Source organism: Cariama cristata, unplaced genomic scaffold (genome assembly GCF_000690535.1).
Source record: "Cariama cristata isolate BGI_N322 unplaced genomic scaffold, ASM69053v1 scaffold20626, whole genome shotgun sequence".
NCBI classification, from domain to species: domain Eukaryota; kingdom Metazoa; phylum Chordata; class Aves; order Cariamiformes; family Cariamidae; genus Cariama; species Cariama cristata.
The window spans coordinates 4,965-26,984 of NW_009624239.1; the positions used below are offsets into that span (position 1 = coordinate 4,965).

Below are 22,020 nucleotides of genomic sequence, written 5' to 3' on the forward strand. Positions count from 1 at the left end.
GTCTTCAGTTCATTTCATTTCAACTGCAAAACAATCCATGCGTTTTCTTTCTTTTCGGTAAGAGCAGGTAGGGAAAACAAAACAACAAATAAGAAACAAAAAAAAAGAAAGAAAAAAAAGAAAAGAAAATCCCCAACTACACGTTTGTTCTGTCATTGCAAGAACTAAAATACTGTAATTCTGCTAGCAATTTTCCAGTGCAGTGGGAGGAAACACTGTGGACGGACTCTCACTTCCCCTCAGTTTTGTCTGCCTGTACTTCACGCATATATGAATCAATGATATGCGGAGGCACTCCATCCATCAATAGTCTGAAGAACGAAAGCCCACCTACAAACAAGGAATAAGACAATCGTCAGGTTGAAGGTCCTTGGAGCAACAGCTTTGTACTTTTATTTTCTGGTGTAAAGGACAAAGATTTAGTCAGTCCCTATTGCATACTTCATTTTGAGATGTGATAAAATTCATCCCTGTTCAAAAGTCCAGCATGAGAATTAACCATGATTTAATCTTTGTACTATGCAGAACTTTCCTGTCCTCTTGCACAGGGTGAATTTCATTTCTAGGATATCATATATTCAGTCATTTATCTCACCCCATGCAATAGTCTATGATAAGCTTCACCTCAAAAAACCCTCCTGGATTTCCGTCAGGCTGGGTGGAGTACAGTCAGAGATGGAAGTCAACCCAGAGGGAACAATTTAGAAAACACCTGACTATGATGAGTTGTGGTAAACGTGCAGAGACATTAAAATTATTCTAGTGTTGGGTCTTATAACAGTTTATAAGTATTTAGCAAAATATTTACCATGTTGCTTGAAAATAACAAGTGAGATGACATATGTAAAAGAATCATATAAAAAAAGCCAGAATTTTAGATATAGGTGCCTTTAGACTCCAGAGAAGGGTGGTGGAAGTTGAAACTTCCGTCAGCTGGGGAAGTCTGAAGAACAATTTTGGATTCACTTTTGAATAAAAAATAGACCACATGTAATCACCTTGGATCCAGGTGCTTACTCCCTGAAAGCTCTAGACTTTTGCCAGGGCTTGAAGCTCTTGGTATGTGATCTCAAAGCTGTGGGAGGTCCTGCAGCAGTTCATAGGGGAGACTTACTCCACACTTGTGGCCAGCATCTTCCGTAGCTGCAGCAGTGAGTGTCTATGCTCAGCAGCCCCGCTGACAAACAGGGGCCTTTTGTATTCAGCGTTTCCTCCAGCCCTGCCAAAACTTTGTTTCCTGTCTCTGTGATTTGGTTTGTGTCCATTTTCCAGTTTTATAATGGTTGGAGTCAATATTCACCGAACATATATCAAAAGTACCATTCCCAGCCTTTTAGGTCTCTGTGTTTTGTGACTGTGGCTTCACTACCGTGAGTAAAAAACTGAACCACTTTTAAATCACTGCTATAATAGAAACCTGGGCTTATAAGAAAGCCATTGGAAGTACTCAAAGTTTTCTTTGATGTTCTGGAAAAAGGGACAAGGCAAAAGATTTTTGAAGAACAGTTAATAATTTTAGCAATCCAAGACAAAATATTTCTTTCAGTGCCCAGAAAAACATGTATGTAGTGTCTAACACACCAGCCAGGGCACCCTAGATCCCACTGATGTAGAAGCAGTAGTTTAATGCAAATAATCCAAATTGGGAGTGAAATTTCATGCCATTGAAAAAAATGTCATGGAAACTAAACATGTGGGTATTTCTGTTAATGTCATTGGAATCAAATGACATTAACAGAAACAGTGGGAAAAAGATAAATATTTTGCTAAAAACAGGTGTCATTTGTTGTAAGAAAGCTACATCCCATTACTATTCCTCTTACAAATTTGCATGAGTATTCTGTTCTGCAGATTGCAAAATCACCCGCTAATAACTGCACTTACCTTCTGAGCCTTTTCTGGAACACATCAAAAGCTTTAAAGCAAAAGTACATTGCCAGGATGAAGATATCACTGTCTCTGAGTGCTTCAGCTAAATGCAACTGAGTTGGTACTTACATACAGCATTTATCCTGAGTACAGATTTTAGGAATTTCTAACCTTTATTAACAGAAGAATTATCCAATTGAAGTGCTATTAGTTACTAGTGATTATGAGGCTGTGCTATCTTGTTTAACACCATCATTGTTGCAGAACTGTTTGTTCCCGACCTTAGATAGATGCACAATACAGACAAAAAAAAAAAAAAAGCATGCTTTTTGGCATTCTTTTCAATTCACGTAGTGCAAGTTGTGGTACGAATCATTCATTTTTAAATGAAATTAACTGTAGAATAAATATTTCATTTATGTAGAGGTATATTCCTAGATGAAAATAACTGACTGTAAAGACAAAATGCTCTTTTATTACTTGCATTTTATACATGGTAATTAATCATGCTAAGTCATGCACTGTTAAATTCCATTGAAACGTGCACTATTAGAAGGTAGTGGGATGTACTACTAAGAGGAATTACCGTAACAAGCAATTATTCTAAAAATCTGGATTTAGAGGCATTAAAACTATCGTGCTACTCATTTTAAAAAAAACATTTTCATTAAGTGAAATAATGAAAATCATGCCATACTAGACAGACATTGTATGACGTGTAAACAGACATAAGCTTCATATGCAAGAATCATATGAAAGCTTACCTTAGATGACAATATACATTCAAAAATCCTTACTGTGTAACTAAGGGAGAGAGAGAAAGAGAAGTAACAATTTAATTGCAAACACAAACGTAGAGAGAAAATGTTGAGTGAAATTATGCTTAAAATTATGTCAGGATGGTGTTTTAATCCTTAGTCATGTAAAATATGTAGGAATAGGAGCACATGAAGAGTAAAAGGAAGGGATCCAGTTCCACTTCAAAATTATCATTAATATGTAAAAGCTATATTAATATGTACAAGTAACTATAAATCCTTTAATTAGTCTAAAGTATCTATTGGAACCAAATTATGTAACTGACATTTATGATAAAAGTTTCCAAACGTAGCTTCAAAGAAGCTAACACATATATATATATAGTATTTTCCACCAGGGAAAAAAGGCACACACATAACACTGAAGCATATATATATATATGTTGAAACTCCATAAGGCAAAATAATCAAGTACAGACTAATTGCATAACTGTGCACTAAAGTATGTACTTTGTCACATATCCACATTTACATTACTTAAAGCATGCTATTTACTCTGTAGGAGCCCTTACATTTAATTAAACATTTTGACTCTATAAAACACCCATATATATACATTTATGTATGTGTATGTACATGAAAGCATTCAACTTTGTACCTATTGTAGCCTTTTAAGAAAAATACCTTAATACTTCAAAAACTACAGGAACATTATCTAGCCTGATTTCTTAACAAGTTTTAGGTTTGAAATAGTCAATTTGGATGCATAATATACTGCAGACTCGTTTCTGGGCATCTCTGTCATTTTAAAACTGCACTATCAATATTCTGGATTTGGGCAAGGTTACAAGCAAACACATTTCTATAGAAAGAGCCAAGTTCTCTGAACCTCATCGAAGCTGAATTTAAAATAAGTTCTAGAGGAAATGAAGTAAAATTATATGCTTGTAAGTAAAAAATTTTCACTGATTTCAGTTGGATCGAGATTTCATCCTTTGATTCTGTAGGTTAAGCTCAGGCATGGATTAACATTCTGAGCACTAACTTGTAACCAAAGACTAATCTGTAATAAAGAATGCGTTTTAAGCACAAAAAATGACTTTATGATACTTCTGTTCTTTCAATAATTCTACAAACTAAGAACAGGTTTTTTGAGATGCAAATTTCTATCATCTAATGTCTGAGTGTTCTGGTCAAAGGTAGTCACAGTCATTAAATAAATTCTTTATAGGTACGGGTAGTTCTATGTCCAGTGGCATAGCAGAAATATGTCTAAAACCTTTGTAACTCTGATGTTAAATACCTATATTCTTGATTAATTTGGCCTTCTTTGCTCATGTGACATAGACATTGTATGCCATGAGACACTAGCTAGTTTAATCTAAAAAAGCAAATAAATACACACTTTGCATGCAGTAAATAAGTTTGCATGTGGAAAGAGAGGAAGGGAATGAAATGGAATGTCCAGAGGAGTATGCTTGTTATAAACCTGATTATTCCCCGCCAAGAAGAACGGTTGTCCTGGGTTAATTACTCCATGATATATCACTGCAGAATTAGAATATTTATAGTGGTATTTATTCGCATTTGAAATTCTTCCCAGTTGATTTTAACACCTTTTTAAAAAAATACTTCTCATACAGCATCTTTGCTATCATCAACCTATTAAAGTGATCACCAGTCTTGATTTTGCTCTTAAGATAAACATTATGAAAAAACATTTGTTTCATGATAAAAGAAGCATGGAGCTTTATCTCAATCTTATCATTGACCTCAGTGAAGCTGATAAGGTTTCGGTTCCTTACTGCTTGTAAGGGGAGGTTTACAGCCGTATTTAGGGATCTACCTCCACAAACCTAAAAGATGTATACAGTATTTTCCGTAGTAAGATGAGTATGAAATATGTGTCATGAAATTCTGTGTATGCATCATCTTTCAAGATATATGAGGTAGAGTTACTCTTTTCTCTAAGATCTATTATGTGACTTTTTACAGCACATTTATATTTACAAAACAAGCTATTGTATGTGCAATTGTACCTAGCAGCTCATGTAACTGCCATCTTTATGTTCACTCAGCAAAACTTAGAAGAGAAAAACAAAGTACTGCGTGTCTGAAATAACATCAGTATGGGCAAAATCTTTTTTTGAGGACAGAATAAGGTTTTATTATTGTGCTCATAATTATCACTAAAATTTTTTCAGGAAATGAGCATGAAATGAAATAGTAACAACTAGGTGTTTTGACTTTACACCTAAAATAATGTAAGCAAATGGCTAAAAATGTAGAAAATTGTAGTATACTTATAGTATTCATAGCCAGAGTATTCATAGCTACTCAGTTGTTCAAATACTATGCAAAATCAGAAATCCTAGACTGTTCTCTGAGTAGTTCTGTGACTCCTAAGACTGGGCATATATAATGCATGATAAATTTCAGATCTCCAATACCTCAGAAACAGATGGATAAAAGAAATTCTAGCCAACATAAGGAAAATTCGTTTACCACAATATATACTGTTGCATGGCATAGACCTCTTTAGCATGACTTTAGCATGACTATCCACAGATCTGTAATAATAGCACTGTAGCTAGTAGGTTCACCAGAAGGTAGCATAGCTTTGAGCCTGTTGGTCTTATTCAGGCAACATTCAACTGTATCTCATCATTTTACAAATCCAGACCTTGATTGTTACTTGCTGGAATAAAGCTGAACCAGTTTAAAGCTATACATGTGAAAACACACACACTGCAATCCGTTTCCAGTGAGTCAGAAATCCATAAATATTTGCTCCATGTCAGTGTGATGAGCAGTCATCCGAAGAGCCCTCCTAAATGGACAAACAGGCTGGGAAACTTTAGAGAATGATAATTCAACAAGTAAGTCAATAGAGGAGTGAAATAAGATGTAATTATGTTTTTATGCTCCGGCTGTTTAATACACATTTGCATATAAGATATATCTGTATCATATAGCAAATCCTGAGCCTACCCTAGTTTGCCAAGCTACAGCTGCTGTATTTGCTTAATCCTATTCCCTTTGAATTCATCAGTTGAACTGCCAGTCATGTTAAGAGTGTCAGCACTAAACCTTACAACAGCTGTCCTGTGTCTAAGCCCTACAAATCGCTAGTCTAAATGGTCTTCAAAATGTGTCTAAAGTAATGGCTAAACCTGCCAGGATGGAGAGAGGAATCTTGGCAAGGGTGACCACTCACAGCCCAAACTCTTGGGAGAGAAGCACAATATCAAGCTTGATGGGAGGGAGTGGGACTGCACCAGGTGATGGTTGATATGAAATTGGGTTCAGAAACCAACCATTAACTAGGGGAGGTGGTATTTAGGTTAATAAAGTAGCCCATCTCATAGCTAAGAAGAAAGAAACAACACACAGCCCAGGTGGGATCCTAACAGCCTGCATTTTTCAGGACTTCTTCCAGGTGTGATACAAAACTGAAGTAGTGCTCTGAGTAAGATGTCTATGGCATAGTATTCCATTTTTTCACTTGATCTTTTAAAGTAAATATTACTTTCTTTGAGAAGAAAGAAGGCTTTTCGAGTCTAGAAATGTCTGCTACAAGCCCTTTGTTGTCAGTGGGTGTGAGAGGTTTTGTTTAAAAGTGGGGAAGCAGGATCTAAATCTTATCTAAAGGGAGTAATTCTTACAGCCTCATTCTCACTGTAGCAAAGGTATGTTCAACTGCAACCCCAAGATATGGTGCCAGAGGAACTGAGACTCTAGGACATGCTGCAACCAGCTGATAGAATGATTAATACAACCCTCAGGACATGATGCAAAGCCCTTGCATCTATCCAAGGTTTCCTGTGGGATGAATGATCGGGGGGGGGGCTACTTGAATCTGACTGAGGTGCTAGGGTATGTCAGCAATGTTAAGGACTGGGTCAAAATCTCAGACTCACAGAGCTGGAAGCAATCTTGAGATGTCATGTGGTACATATCATGATCCTAACAAATTGTACTGCTGTCATTCTTCTAAGCTGTTCTTAAAGGCTCTTGGTACTAAGGGCTCTACAACCTCTGCAGAAATGTGCTCTAGTGCTTCACTGCTCTGACTGTTGTCTACCCTAAGTGTTTGCTGCCTTGTTGCCAGATACAATTTTTTTGTTTTAATCTTTAATGCAGCCGATATGGAAAGAATCAGCTGTGAATGGGATGGGTCTGGCACACTATGAACATAATGCATCAAGGGCTCTCCATTTCAGAACACTACTCAGAAAACTGGACCTATGAAAGTTAAATAAACATTTGTCAGCAAAAATCATCAGGGACATCATCTCAGCTGTACCTAGTGATCACTTTAATAAACAGAACTGTAGCTTTTTTCCTAGATACATTACTTCTAATTGACTGGAAAAGGAATCTAAGCATTCCCAGCCTATTTCAGATACCAATACATAAGTGTCCATAAATGTAAGAAACTAAATTCCCCATCAGTATTGATCAAAGGCAAAAATCTTTTCACACTTCTCTCTTAAAAACTCTCACACAGAGCAGCTTCCACTGCGGGTGAACAATTTCTTGGAAACTGTTGCATATTTAAAGAGAGCCTGAATGATAAGATGGTGTTTGTATTACGCATCAAAACCAGCAAACAAATTCATCCTGATATTCAGTGAAAAAAAGTTCCAAGATAACAGAAGCATCTATATTTCACAACAGCTGGAAATGGAATTAGTGAAGAATAATATGTAATCCATGGCAACATTTGGAGTTTGGACTTCCTAAAATCAAGAGATATTTGTTAAATTATTTCTTATCTTAAAAATGTTTCACAGTATTCTGCACATTATATGTAAAAAATTCTTGTAAAATGAAGGATAGAAATAAAGAGCTTCTTGTATTTGAAATGTAGAATTTGATTGTACTACAAAGTGCTGAAGACTAAAAAGTTACAACTGAGTGTAAACATGTAAGAACTTCAGGGCTTGGGGACTTAGGATGTTTAGTGAAATAGCCAACTAACTCGGCCTTTCAGTACAAAAAAATAGATGAAGCACCCTTTTCACGTGACGATGTCTTCTGTTACACTGTGAAATAGAAAGTTGGCTTGTGATTAAGGAAAACAATCAGACTTCCATGATGGGGACATTACCTTTTAAACACAGTATCTTAAGAATAAATAATGAAAAATAAGAAACATATTATGCATATTTTCTTTACGTTAGTTAAATGTTCACTTTCACAGACCAAACGTTTATTGCAATGGCTTCTTGCTAGCAGATTTGAGCTGTGGTATAATAAACATCAGAAAATACAGAAAACAGAAATTGAAATCCAAAATAAACACAATACAATCCATAAGGATATTAAATATTATGGTTTTCATTATAGACTAGCATGATGGAAATAATATAGTTAGGGCAATATTCAGCTAGCCTAAATTCCCTCTAAATTCCTGAGTTAGACACCTCCTATCAGCTGGCTTTAGGCAGTTTTCCTTACTTATAACCTCAGATTAATTTTTTCAGAAATACTTAGCTTATTTCACAATTGAAACAAAAGCCTTTGGTGGGAGTTAGTCCAGCTAAATATGGCCTCATCTTTTCCTAGGAAGCAATTTTCTGAAAAATATGGTCCTGAGATTATTCATTAGTCCAATCCAAATCCTGTTGCCATTCATGATATCCCAGTCAATGCTAAACTACCTGGAATTTGTAAAATTTATCTATTAATGAAAATAAAGATATGTCTTCAGTTGTAGAAGGCTAACCTGCTTCATCCTCTTTCCTTGTATTTGCAAAATCCATAGCTTTGAATACTTTGTTCATAAAGCAAATACAGCAATTATATCAACTAGCTTGTGTCCTTGGGAACAATACTGCTTTTTGCTACGTGATTTGCTAACAAACTTCCTTGGAAGCAAATGTTTGGGTTTTTTAATAAATAATTTTAAAAGAGACAAAGTCTGCCCTGAATTAATCTTTATTCCTTCTCTCCTTCTCCCCTTGCCATTTCCTTCAGAGATGTGTTTCTTATCCAAGATGATTTTCTTCATGTTTTCCCGAAGAACTCTATGGCTGAGTCTTATTAGAGTTTCTCAGATAAGTGGCATAGCTCTGAGAATTACAGTCTATGGTTTTGACACTTGTGAAAAAGTCCTTGCAATCCCTGAAGATGTGAATCGGCATGGGAGGGAGGACGGGGGGGGGGAGACAATAAAGCATAAGCACAGCATGTTGATCCTCAAAAAGAAAACAAAGCAACAAATATAGTTTCTTTTGTCCTAACGAAGTTGTTATTTTTATCCGGGAAAGTTCAAAAAGTTGTTTGAACTCCCTTTTTCATTTGCTTTGCATACTTTTCTATCTAGATGGTGTTCAGACAGACAGGGCATTTGCAATGTTTTAAAACCCTTACCTTTTACTTCCAGTTTGCAATCAACTTCTGCCTCTCCAAGTTCATTGACTGCTCGGCAGCTGTAAGTACCTCCATCGTAGGGACTGGGTTTGCGGATCTCCAAGGTACAGACACCTTGGTTGCTGAACATTCGGTACCTTGGGTCATTCATTATAATGACTTTGTTTTTCAGCCAGGTTATTTTGGGCTGTGGTAAAAAGAAAAGAAAGCCCACATACACAAACCTATGAACTGAAATATTATATGACTTTTTGTGATGGTCAGTTAAAGCTGAGTAATCCAGAAGTGATACAAAATAGATAAAGCAGTGATAGAAAGGAAACTAATTCTTAACTCAAACATAAACATGGGCTGCATCATGCATCTGTTTTTAAGCATGATTTTTTCAGTGCAGCTCTTATTACACAACTAAAGTCATAAATATAAGCCTGTTATCAGTATAAGAAGTGCTATGTAATGATAGCAAACATCTGAGCAATAGCTTTTGACATCCAATTACTCTCAATCAGTAAGAAAAGCATGTATTTTCACTATAATTTTCGCAATTAGAAATCGCGAAGGTGAAGAGTAAACAGCAAACATGTTCTTAAACAGTCTTGAGTTCTGATATTACTAGGTCAGTTTAGTTTCTCACAACAGAAAACAGATCACAAAAAGGCACAACTCAAAAGAAACTGGAAGATGCATTGCACAGTGGGTCTGAGAATCAATGAGGTCCCCAGAGTATTCCTGCAATGTGCTTACTTAAAGCATAATTAGTTTTTTATAGAATAATTACAGCTTTATTTTGGTAACAACCTTCACTGATATATTAACTGTACAGCTGTTGTCAGTGCCAGTCCCAGTATAGCCCAGTCTTTTCCTGAGGTTCTGCCCTTTCTCTGAGTTATCTATGGATTTAGTAACTATTCTAATGCATATAACACAGGCAAGTATATCCTTTTTTGTATTCTTTAGAGCCCACACCACTCTTTTTGCCTTCAACCTGACTTGTGAGCGAGACAAATAGTAAAAATGGTATTACAATTTTTATTGTCAGGTTTAAACTCTCGTATTTTAACTGATACTGTTATGCTATGCTGTGAGCTATGCTGTACCTTGGGGTTGCCCCGAACACTACAGTTCAAAGTAGCGTTGTAACCAGCTACAGCAAATGTGTTGACTAGAGGCTGAGTAAACAATGGCCGTTCACTGAAGTCAAAATCGTCGTAAACTGGATATTTGTAGATCTTACCTATGAAATGAAAAGAAAACATTTATAAAAAGAGTGTTGGCATGTAGCTGAATACCCAAGCATCTCAAACAGCTACAAAGAGTCAGTTCTGATCTGCACTGCTTTAGGTACCAACGTGACTCTAGTAATTGCACTTGCAGGGCAGGCTGGAAGTGAGCCTGTGAAGTGACTATAGCCCTTGGTCATGCTATAGTGTAGATGTCTGAGAGCTTCTTTTTGTTTCCTGAGTCGGTGGTATACAAAATAATACACATTTATTCTGTGTCTCTGCCTGCATGCTCTGCATGTTACAGAACAGGACAGATCCTCACTGATGTACTGCGGGATGCCTACCTTGTCAAGCTTTGTTCACTCTCTTGCCAATTACTTTTCACAGTGTGTTCTGATTACAAACTGGCTCTGTATCTGAAAACCCATTTTTCTTTCTGCTTCTTACAGTGCACTAACAGAACAGATACCTGAATGGGTGTAGTTTACACACAAGAAAAACATGGTAGTAAAATCTTGTTTCTTACTGCCACTTTATCCCTGCTCTGCAATGGAGATTATTGTCAATAAGTCATCTTCACCAACAAACTGAGTTGTCATTTAAAACAGCTGGACAGAATGACATCTATTCCTGTGCACAGGTATCATAAACATCTTTGCTTCACTGAAACCTGATCCAAGCTCTCATACTGACTTCAGTGCAGCTTAGGCCTGATACTTGCTCTCGTGACAAGACCAAGTAAGCAGTGATGAAAAGCAATTCCTACAGCCATCCTTTTGTTCATGATCCCATTTCTAAAAGAGAGGTAGTTTTCTTTTTAATAATAGAAGTAGGGTCCAGTACCCTGGACCTTTAGTCCTTCAGCTTGGCTGTGTGGGTTGTACAGGTTGTCTGTCCTCTGCATCATGGCAGTCATGTATTCCTTCCTTTCAGACAAACTGAGATGATCTGGTTTGATTTTCTTCCTTTGAACTACCTGCTTGTAGAATTTCCCGTCCATAAAGGGGCAGTTAATTTTTATTTTTTTTTAAAGTTTACGGTACCATTTCAAACTGACAATTTCTGAAATGTCAAGATTTCCGCCCACAGAATCAGAATTTGTCCAGCTCCACCTGAAAGAGATGTGAAGCAGGGGTTATGCTTATCTATTGGATCCTGCCTGAAATGGAGCAGTTGCACAGCTGATGCCAAGTCTCCGCTGGGAGGCAGTGACCTACTGTGTCTAACAAGCAGCTGCTTTACTCCTCTTCCAGCTCTTGTCGACTTAGATCTGCCAGTGGTGACATGAGTCTGAGATCCCAGATTGTAGAAAATGTCAGAACATAGGAAAAATGTCCCACTCTCAAATAAAAAAAAAGAGACTATGAACTATGTGGACAAACCAAGAAGTCCTAATATGAAATGTCCTAGCTGTTACTTGAACCTTGTCTGAATGTGTCTGAATGCTTTAGAGATACTGCCTTTACCTCTAATCACCTTCCAGCCTCTGAACACACCCCTTCCCTTTTGACAAGGAATGGATAATTAGCTAACCATCCTTTGCAATCAAAGCGCTCTCTTTCGTCATCGTTGCATCCTCACTGAGGCCACACATGTTTTCAGCGAAGATCCGGAAGTAGTACTCGTTTCCTATGACGAGCTCGTTAATGGTGGCACTGGTGCGGTGGTAGTGCTCCATTACTGTGAACCATTCCTGAAAGACACAAACATGGAGAGTAAGCTTCCCCGCAGTGCCCTGCACCTCTCAGCCATGAACTGTTTGGAAGAATCCTCAAGCTTGTAAAAGTATGATTTTTCTTTTAAGTGAATGTTACTGTATACTGAAATAGTGAAGCTAACAATAATTAATGAAATGAGTGATAATGAGAATACCACAGAGTTCACTGCTGAGCAATGAAGGCCAAATGGAAAGTGAACTCTACTGAATTGTTACACTGTGTTAGCTGGGAGGTTCGTGTTAGGAAATCCAGTATTACAAAGGTTGTATTGTGCGGGGCAAGGCAGGCTCCTTCATTCCTGTCCACGCTGCTGACAGGGAAGGTACTGCTGCAAATAGGAAAAGTGTAGGCTGGGCGGGAAAAGTAGTAGTGTGCACTAGTCTGCAGCGACATGTACTCACAAGAGGCCAATACACTAATCTATTCCCTGTTCCACAGGTTGAGTGTTCATGAGAAATGTAATTTTAAGCAGGTGGTCCTCTGATATCTAAAGGTTCAGATGGGGAGGTGGGTTTTAGCACTTTAGTCTTGCAGCGGTAACAGGACATGTGAATTCTATCCTAGTATACTATACCTAAATAACGAGCTGAGATGAAAGAGATTAATGCTAAAAATGCAATTAATATAAAGTGCAATATGACCACAGCAATGTTTTTACTTTTCTTTACTCTGCCCTACCTAGTTTTCTTCCTTTTCTAAAGATGAACTTGTGCTGAGTTCCCTGTGCCACAATTTGCATTGATATTTGGTCATCTTTGAAAGCCAAAGTGCTTTTTGGGACAACAGTTTTCTGCAGAAGGCCAACTGTGCCAGAATTGCAAAATTCACCACCTCAGAGAATGTGGGGAAACTATGACCTGAATGATCCATAACACACTGGACCCTAGACACTGCTGTTGTTGCTTTCTCCTTAACACAGTAATTTAGAGACAGGGGACATCATTGTTCTGGTCACTGTACAGAGACCATCTCTTCTTACAGTCTGAAAAGAAAGAAAAAACGAAGGATGGGAAGGGAAACAGTGGCACAGGAAGAATGAATTCATCAGACCAGGAAGCAGATCAGCATATTAAAGGGGGGAGAAGGGGGACAGCAAAAAGATTCCCTTAGATGAGGCAACTCCCAAAATATTGTCCTAGATTTCCAGTGTTTAAATTTGCAGTAAATGTTAAATGTAAGAATCCAACTACTGTCTTTTAAGGAAGTGTAAAATTCATGTTAGTTTAATGAAAATAATAAACATCTCTATATTGCACTTTTCGTCTGTAAGTCTCAAAGCAGTTTACTAATTACATATGTACCATTTTGCCATGGGTAATAACGGGTGGCAATGACATAATATGACATTACAGGTTTGCAAACAACAGTGCTACATTTTGATTCTAGTAGCAACCTACTGACTTCAGAATTAATATTTTTCAGTTTTATTTTCACTACTGAAATGTAGGAAAAAAAACAGAATTACTTCCCTGAAATTCACCTGTCCTTTCCTTTTTAGTTCTCCTCTTTGGCATCATCTGAAAACACTTCCATTTCTAAGCTTTAGATACAGTGAACAGGGGATTTTTAGAATTTTTAGAGATGTCTTGCAGATTTTCTGAGCACCGACTAATCAATGCTTTGTCCACCTACATCAATTTAAGCATGTAAGGCTTCCTATTTTTAAAAGGGAGAATTCATGAGTACATCAGCCTTTTAAATATCTCCTTATTACTTACCATACTCTTCTTATCTGCTTTTTGAATAGTGTATCCAGTAATGGCAGCATTGCCATCATCTTTTGGTGGCTTCCATGATAAATTTACATTCTCTCCCCAGACGTCCTCAATAGTTACAACCTCTGGTGGGCCTGGGCGATCTGTAATGAAAATATGGCAGCTGACATTTTCTACTGTTTGCTTTCTCTCTCTCTCTCTCTCCTACACAGATCTTCCACTTAGTTTGATTTCTCTCTTTCTTAAAACATGCACATGCCAAAACTAATGTCAAAGAAAGCCAAGGTTGCAAAATAAAACTTTCCAAAGACATGTCAGAATTACAAAAAACTTGACAACTTTTTGAGTATGGTTTCTAATATGCACAGGCTCTTTAATTGCATAAGGACGTAATATTTTGCAAAAGTTAAAACCAGTTGAAGATGTATTCCTAAAAGACAAAGTCAGACAATCATTCTAAAGGCTGTGCTGCCATTTTTCCATTTTTGCCTATTATGTAAAGAAACAGATTGGTAAAAATGAAAAGTAAATGTGTTTTCTTGTCTGTCTTTCCTACTCTCATGTACTTTCAACATTTAGGATTTCTTCCGCATTACACTTGTGAGAAAGTTACTATGAATTTAGTACCATTTCTGGCTGTATTTCCACTCAACAGGAAAAAGCTTGCGTCCTGGATAGACAAGAACATGAAAAACATAACAGTGAAAAAAAAGACTGACATGTTCCAACAACCACCTGCCATTGTGTAGGGAGGTTTACTTAGAGACCACAAATCTATAGCCAAATAATTGGATGTGGAGAGTTATTACTGTTGAGACAGACGCTCTTTGGATTCCACTGTTTTCCTATAGCCTTGGAATGGTTGGAGTTTGCTTCTCTGGCATGCATTTATTTCTGTTTCTCAAAACATACCAACAATCTGAATATCTATTGTAGCTTTGTCCTCCAAGTTCTCTACTTGCACTTTCATGTTATATTCTCCAGAGTGGTTCCTTTCTGCCTTTCGGATGAAGATGATAGTGTCATTTTCAGTGTTGCGAATGTTGATTTGGTTCTTGTCGATTGGTGAACCATTTTTCTGCCATGATACTTTTGCCCTTGGTCTTCCCTGGAAGAAGCCAGGAAACAGTTTGTGTATGTTTTCAGGAGAGAAAAGGATGGGAGAGAAAATGGGTTCATTTCCCGTTTTTCCCAAATGGGAAATAAAAACAGTCCTGAAAGAAACTGAGAATTCTTTTTAAAATCATACAGCATTTGAGATGCTATCATATTAATTCACCTAAAATGAAGTTTGCTTTTTTTTTTTTTCCCATGAGACTGAAAATATTTGCTAATTCTGGCTAAATTGGACAATTTACTTTGTGGCTAAATTTCACAATTAATTTCTAGTTTTCTAAAAGGAGGAAAAAAACCCAGAAAATGCTGAACAAAATATTTCACCCTCTGGAAGCGCCTACATTCTCTACACTGCCAGTGAAAGAGGAAAGTAGTGGACTAAACCTCCAGGGATCCCAAACTCTCTTTTTTCATTGCAAAAGCAGTTGAAATAGTTGTTAGGTAGGCTGGATTGACATCTTTTGTGTGCCATTTTTGTGTGTCTAATAGTGTCCAATTTAGGTACTCAAATCAGAGTGAATTCTACCTGCTTTACCATGGGATTTGCCTTCCAGAGTCAAACAATTTGCAGATACTGTCTGAAAAGGGTAATCTCACACCTTTTGAATGCATGATCTTAGAGAATAACCACAAAATATTTCTTTAATTTCTCAAGAGCAGTGTATCTTGCAGTGTACTGCTGATCATGCTTTTATTAGGCTTTTTACAGCCTTGTAGAAACCCGATTATGCCCACCCAGTATCTTTAGGTGTGCAGACATGAAATAGAAATTAATTCTGCTGTAATTCTTGTATTCAGAAGAATAAGGACCCTGCAGGTAGAGACACAACCACTGTTGTAAAAGGTAAGGAAATGAAGGTTATCACAATACTGTGGGAAAACATGCTGTATCTTTAGAAATAGTCATATTGTAGCTGTGATCTCAAGGATTTACAAGTTGCAGTTTCTATAGGAGACAGTGAAACTGCCCACTCTTCCCCTCTGTTTTCCTCTCTCTCATGACAAGAAAATAATTAAATGCTACAGTCCCACCCTTGATACCATATCTATCTACTGCCAGTGTAGCCATTTTGCATTGTGCTAGCAATTATCTCATGTGTAATGTCTACTGTGAGGATTTATAAGTGTCCTTTGGATGACCAATGACAAATTAGTCTGTCTAAGCTAGTTACCCAATTCATTAATTGGCTTAACATAATTTCTTTGAGATGTCAAAGCAAAAGCTTTCAAGCACCTATGTACTTCAGTGTGCTTCCACATCTGCTTAAGTTAACTCACTGGTCTACCAAAGTTACACGGAAATAAGTTAAAAAGCAGTGGTATAAGACAAATAGAGTATTTTCATGTCAGTGTTTTTAGTTCTTACCTGGAAAGGAATAACAAGATTCACAGTTTCGCCAACTCTCCGCATATAGGTTTGTTTTAAGTGTCTTGGTAGACGAATCTTTGGAGGTTCTGCAAAAAGCCAAAAGTTTCTGTCTGATATTTATCTTTCCTAACTGAAGCATCACTGGTGGGCATCAGTATAAATAGGAGACCGTGTGGTCTGCAATTCCCAGAAGTGACTAATGAGCGAGGTATCTAAAATTTCTTGGTCCCACAATGTTACATTCAGTACACTGCCATTTTTTGTAACACCAAATCCTATGGTGGTAGGAATAGGTGAGAAACCTAATGCAACTTACAAAAAGCAACATCAAGTTCAAGTTCTGAAGAAAAAAAACTTTGAAAGCCTAAGCAATAAAGGGTCAGTAAGAAAAAAAAAATAAAAAGTATTATGAATATTTTTAAAGACTGTTACATGATTTCTAGCCACTGCACAATGACTTTGTAAGGTCATATCGTTGGTTTCCAACAAGAAGTAAGTATTAGCCTTAAAAAAGCAGAACTAAGTATGGAAGCAGAGCGTATTTGTGGGTGGGCATAGGCAGGAGGATCTTACCTATCACTTCCTTGACTAAAATAGGCTGTGGGTGGTACCTGGGCTCACTTTCACCAGCAGCATTCACAGCTTTTACCCTCACAAGGATTTTTGAACCAGTCGGCAGGCCGTTGATAGTAAACTTCGTTTTGTCTGTCAGCTCCGGGTTAGCCACAATCCATTCATCAGCTAGTTTAGGGAAAAGAGGAGGGGAGGACGAATTGAAAGAATAGGGAATTATAAATACATCCACTGCACAGATGAGGAAAATTACAGAAGAGTAATAGATTCATTATATTCTAATTAATACCTCTATTTTGTTTGTCTAATCATGCTATAACATGATAATGATTCACTTTCACACGTAGGAAGATTGTTTCAAACCATGAAGAGTTTCTGCCGATTATATATTTATAGAGAAATAAATGTTTTTAGAATGTGTCTGTCATTTAATTGTACCAGAGTGAACACTGATTAGTTTTTTTAATTCAGCTGATAGAAAACAAGGGGGACATAGAGTATCTTTCCAAAAGCACTCATCATTGCTCTAACAGCTTCCTTAGAGAGAAATGGGTTTTATAATTAATTTCAACCAGTACTGAGTACCCTTGAAAGTACCACTGAGAGCACAGGCATGAGAGAAACACAGAATATTTACAAATTGCAATGAAATGCCATCTCTCCTCGTGCCTTTAAAGAAGGAAGGCTGTGTCAGAATTATTCACATAGTTACAGCGTTCTCAGATTTTTTGTCCTACGCCTAGACAGTCGCATGTAATCCATAGAGTGATTGTAACAGTCCAGTCTTGCGGAAGAGCTTCAATTACAAATGATACTTCCTATTCCACCCTGTCCTCCAAACATAGATTGCTTTAACACTGCTGGCACCTTGACATTTGGAGTCAGATTTATGCAGTAGCAAGTCAGGATTAGTGCTTTCCACATCATATAAAGATAGCATTATAAAATTGTCACAGAAGATGAGAGAACTATTATAAACTAGAGAGCCCTGAAGACTTAGAGTGCAATAGTGTGGTACATTTTCATAACTATATGTCTTACTTTTAGGAATTAAGTTCTCCTTCAAGCTGCTTCTTTCAGCTTCTAGCAGAAGAGGATTGCAATCAATGACTGTTTTCCAAGCACCTCCCCCTCCCCTTATACATGTACTACAGCAAATTCTGTAGACTGTTGCCCCTAAAATTCACTCTCAGAAATTTATCTTTACTTTTATGAAGAGATTTTTTTCTTTCATTAAAGAAGATTTATATCCTTTGTTGAATACTGTACCTTCCAAGTTAAAAGGTGGCTCCACCAATTCCTCAGACAGATCTGTCGATATACCTTGTGAGAATCCATCTTTAAAATTAATCAGAGACACCCACTTTCACACAGATGGAGCATTTTGTCAGTGGTTAGCAATTCCTGTTAGTAAGTATGCAAAGATAGATGCTGGGCTTTAAAGATTTAGAGGACTCATACTTAGGGAGACTGCAGGGAGGAAAGAGATGGGAAGAGGGCATCTAGAACAGTTATGCATGATGCTCACAGGAAAAATAAAGGATAAAGGAAGAGGAGGAGGTAAGGTTGTTTTTTTCCTTTGGGCCTGATCACAGCCCTGGAGAGATGAAAGAGACAAAAGGAACATTTGGAAGAGAGAAATGAAACAAAATTGTGATGGGAGAAAGTGTAGGAGGACAAGATAACACATCATAGAAGAGAGAAGAAATTCAGAGAAGAATTCTGAGTAAGACAGAAAAAGAGAAGTCTTGGAAAAAAACTTGGGGAAACAGAGGAAGAGAACACATTTAGATAAAGGCAACATAGAAAGAAAATTAAAGAAGGCCAAAATGATGGATGATGACAGATATGATGTAATCACTAAGGCTTTATTTCCTGGACAAAGCTATTACTGCCCTGGATTTCCTGGAATCCTGTACTCGGCTATTTTCAGGACAATAAAAATACTATTCTAGTGTCTATGCGTGTCCTGGATGGGTGCAGTGACAAAGATCTCAGCCAACAGAGGCTCTCCAAAGTGCTTATTTACTAGTATGAAAACAGATAATCTGCAGGTACCATGGCCCTTTAAAGGCAGATAAACATAATGTCCTAGGGAAAACTAAGGCCAAGCTCATCAGACTGCCCTTGAAATGTCACACAAGAACCAGTCAGCAGCATACATTCCTAGGAATTGACTTCTCTAGTGTCAATAAGATTTGGTCTACTCCACATCACCACAGCAAGAGGTTCAAATTGGATATTGTAAACTAGCCCTGGGAAGTTCTATATTCATGTTATTCACACCTATGCGATGTCAGATCGATACTCATGATGAGGCTGCAGTTCAGTAATATACACGGAGAGCTGTCAAAGGTGCTACCATAGTTAAGGAAGTCCAAGGGCCCACCATGTTGATCAAGTTATGAAATTCAGACTAAAGGGAAATACCAGTTTTCATGAAGCCAAACCAATGATCATGGTACATGATTCTTTTGAATTATATATATATATTGTCTACCCATTTTCAGCTTGTGATTTCTCCTAATGATTGCTATGGTAAGGAGGACTCAAAAAAGCCCTCTAAATCTACATCAGTTACAACGATGAAAGAATGGAGAAGGTAAAGACAAATGAGTTTACAAACAGATAACTAAAAGAAAAGAACAGCAGAATGAATATAGACAGTCATAAAAAGTACCACCTTGAAATTCAAAAGAGTTATTAAACATTATAGAAGAAATTAGTTTGAGGCAGAACAGGCACTGAAAGGACTGAGAAAAGAAGGCACTGTGATATTGCAAGAAAGAAAAAAAAGGACTGAACACAGAGAAAAGGATGTATATTCCAATAACACGTCCTTTTAAATTGGTGTTTTCTACTAAGCTTGCTTCTTCCTAACCATTTTCATAATATATATACATAAATAATGTCAATTGTGTATATATAGATGTATATACATATATAGGAGGCATATATAGATATACATAAACACTCAGAAAGCTATGTAAAATACATTGTACCCATTGTATTTTGACTGAGGTGGGTAACAATAAAATGACAGACTTGACTGCCATTTTGTTGTATCTTCATAAGTTTTAAACCTATCTGAAAAAAAAAAAAAAGTAAAGAATTTGTTCCATTCAGCAGGTATACAATGTTCTTCTGTTTAATAGTCCTTAAAAGATAGATTTGGAAGATTCCTCTGAAAACCATAGTTTGCATTAGCATATATATATATATATTTCTCATCCTCTCTTATTATCTAATTTGGATATCACATACTGTAATGTCAAGGGTTTTATGACAGTAGCATATTACAAGCACTTTTAACTTTTTCCCCACCATCCTACCAATGCTAAACAGAGCATACACTGAAGTCCTCGCATTGGTAGTCCCCTTTATATTCCCATGCATCTTGCCTGTGCAACGGAAACATTGTAGGAATGCTGCATCTTGATCTAAGACTGCATGCTTACTCGTTCTGAGCTGTTCCCACAGCTCCCTCCCAATATACAAGGAAAACCCTTCCTACCATTCCAGCTGTGTCTGCCTTCAGGTAATCTTCTCCAGATCTCTGAGCTTCTTGCAGTCTGTTCCTGCTCCTTACAGATATTCAGCTCAATACTATGAGATGCTGAGTGCTCCTGATAAAAGCCCGTGGTTCTTCTTCACTCCCTCTCCCACTTGCTGAGTGAGAGCTGAGGGCACTCTGCTTCTGTGGTATCTGACCACTTTTGTGAACTACTGTTTTCCTGGGTTGTCTGAATCTGAAACATGTGACAGTGTGAATGACAAGTTCTGTCATCTACCTCGTCCCAGGCTGTGGACTGCATTCATGAAAAGCTTTCATTGAAATAAATTCCTTTATGAAAAAAGGTGTCCAACTCATCACTTGATTTACAGCACAGTTAAGAGCAGCAGCTAGCAGAGCTGAAGATAACTGTGTCCCATTCATCCAAATACACACATTACTGGAGTCCCACTGACTGACATTTGCCCACAGAGGCCGGGTATTGCACATACCACTCCAGGCTATTTGATATTTCCCCAGGGGTTGGTGAATTTTACTTTTTGAAAATAGACTTCATTCAATGCCAATTTAGAAGAAAATCTGCTGGAAAATACTAAGTTTCTGCTGCTTAATCACCAAAACCTCTTAGTTGTAAAATATAAATTATATTTCCCTATTTCTTATTATTTTACTTTCATACATTTATTCAGTGTCTTATGTCTCTATCTTTCTCCTTCAGTTCTGTATAGATTTGTGTCTTAGATGGACATAGTTAAAGATCCTGTATCTAACTACACTGAAATGTTGGAGAAATTAAATATCCAGACTTTTAAATATGCCATGAACTTTGCATGCGTAGATAACTTCTACAGCGAGCTCTTGGAGAGGCTGTCTGTCCTCAGTATTGGGAACTGGCACCTGAAGTGGCCAATTAGTAATATGTCAAGATAGGAATTACCACACTGAGGACCTCCTGTCCCTAAAACCCAGCCAACTTGTGCATATTTTGGACCATACTTACTGTTGTTCGTTATTTCCTATTCAATCATCCGTCCACTCTTCACTGCATCAACTCTTCATTTAGCTCGAACAAGAGGATCGCTATTAACATGGTACTTGGTACACTACAACAGATTATATGGCTTTTGATTTGTATTTCAGATCAAATGTAAGATGGGTTGAACTACAATCAATGGGTGGGATCTGGAATACAAACCAAAGGAAGCCTGAACAAAACCCTGCTGCTTGAGATTTTCTGACTGATTAGTCTATGCCTTAAAAAGTGAGAGCACCTGATACCCATAGAGAAAAAAATGGAGAAAGTCACCTACTTTCACTATGAGTAACATACCACAGTCGTTGTCACTTACTTCCTTCAAAGCAGTACTCTACAACATAGCCGTCTAACCCTGCCGCTCCGATGTGGTCTGGTGGCCTCCATTTCATTGTAACTGAGGTATCAGTCACTCCATCCACCGCCAGGAGAGTCGGTGGACTGGTAACAGCTGAAGCAAGCAGGCAGCAGGGAGAAGGCAGAAAAATGTGTTACAATTAAAGGCTGACATTTATGGTGTGTACTTCTCTAATTTAGCATTGTGGGTGACAGGCTAAACCCTGCCTAATAGGCATTTCCAGTCGTCCCTGACACATCTTTCCCAATCAGGACCAAACTAGGAGAAGCAGGTATCTCATTCCCTGTCTGCTCACAGCCTAACCCAGAGTTAAATTCCTCCTGCTGAGGAGTGAGAAGGACAAAGAGCAGTGGAAGATAGTTGTTGTGAGTAGTTGTGTGTCGCGTATTCTACAAC

The 22,020-nt window shown here is 37.5% G+C and overlaps 1 protein-coding gene across 1 annotated transcript in view; it reads right to left on the minus strand.

The window, feature by feature from the left end:
- Positions 1-233: 233 nt before the first annotated feature.
- The window catches only part of MYBPC1 (myosin binding protein C, slow type), a gene marked incomplete at its 3' end in the record, with an annotated part of 79,963 nt that continues 58,176 nt past the window's right edge, over positions 234-22,020 (minus strand). Inside the window, exons 20-28 of the mRNA XM_009703107.1 lie at positions 21,583-21,717; positions 16,720-16,887; positions 16,144-16,232; positions 14,574-14,769; positions 13,665-13,804; positions 11,762-11,921; positions 10,103-10,239; positions 9,006-9,192; positions 234-330 (exon numbers count right to left, since the gene is read on the minus strand). Of these exons, the coding sequence (XP_009701409.1) occupies positions 234-330; positions 9,006-9,192; positions 10,103-10,239; positions 11,762-11,921; positions 13,665-13,804; positions 14,574-14,769; positions 16,144-16,232; positions 16,720-16,887; positions 21,583-21,717 (1,309 nt within the window). The remainder of the gene's footprint in view (positions 331-9,005; positions 9,193-10,102; positions 10,240-11,761; positions 11,922-13,664; positions 13,805-14,573; positions 14,770-16,143; positions 16,233-16,719; positions 16,888-21,582; positions 21,718-22,020) is intronic.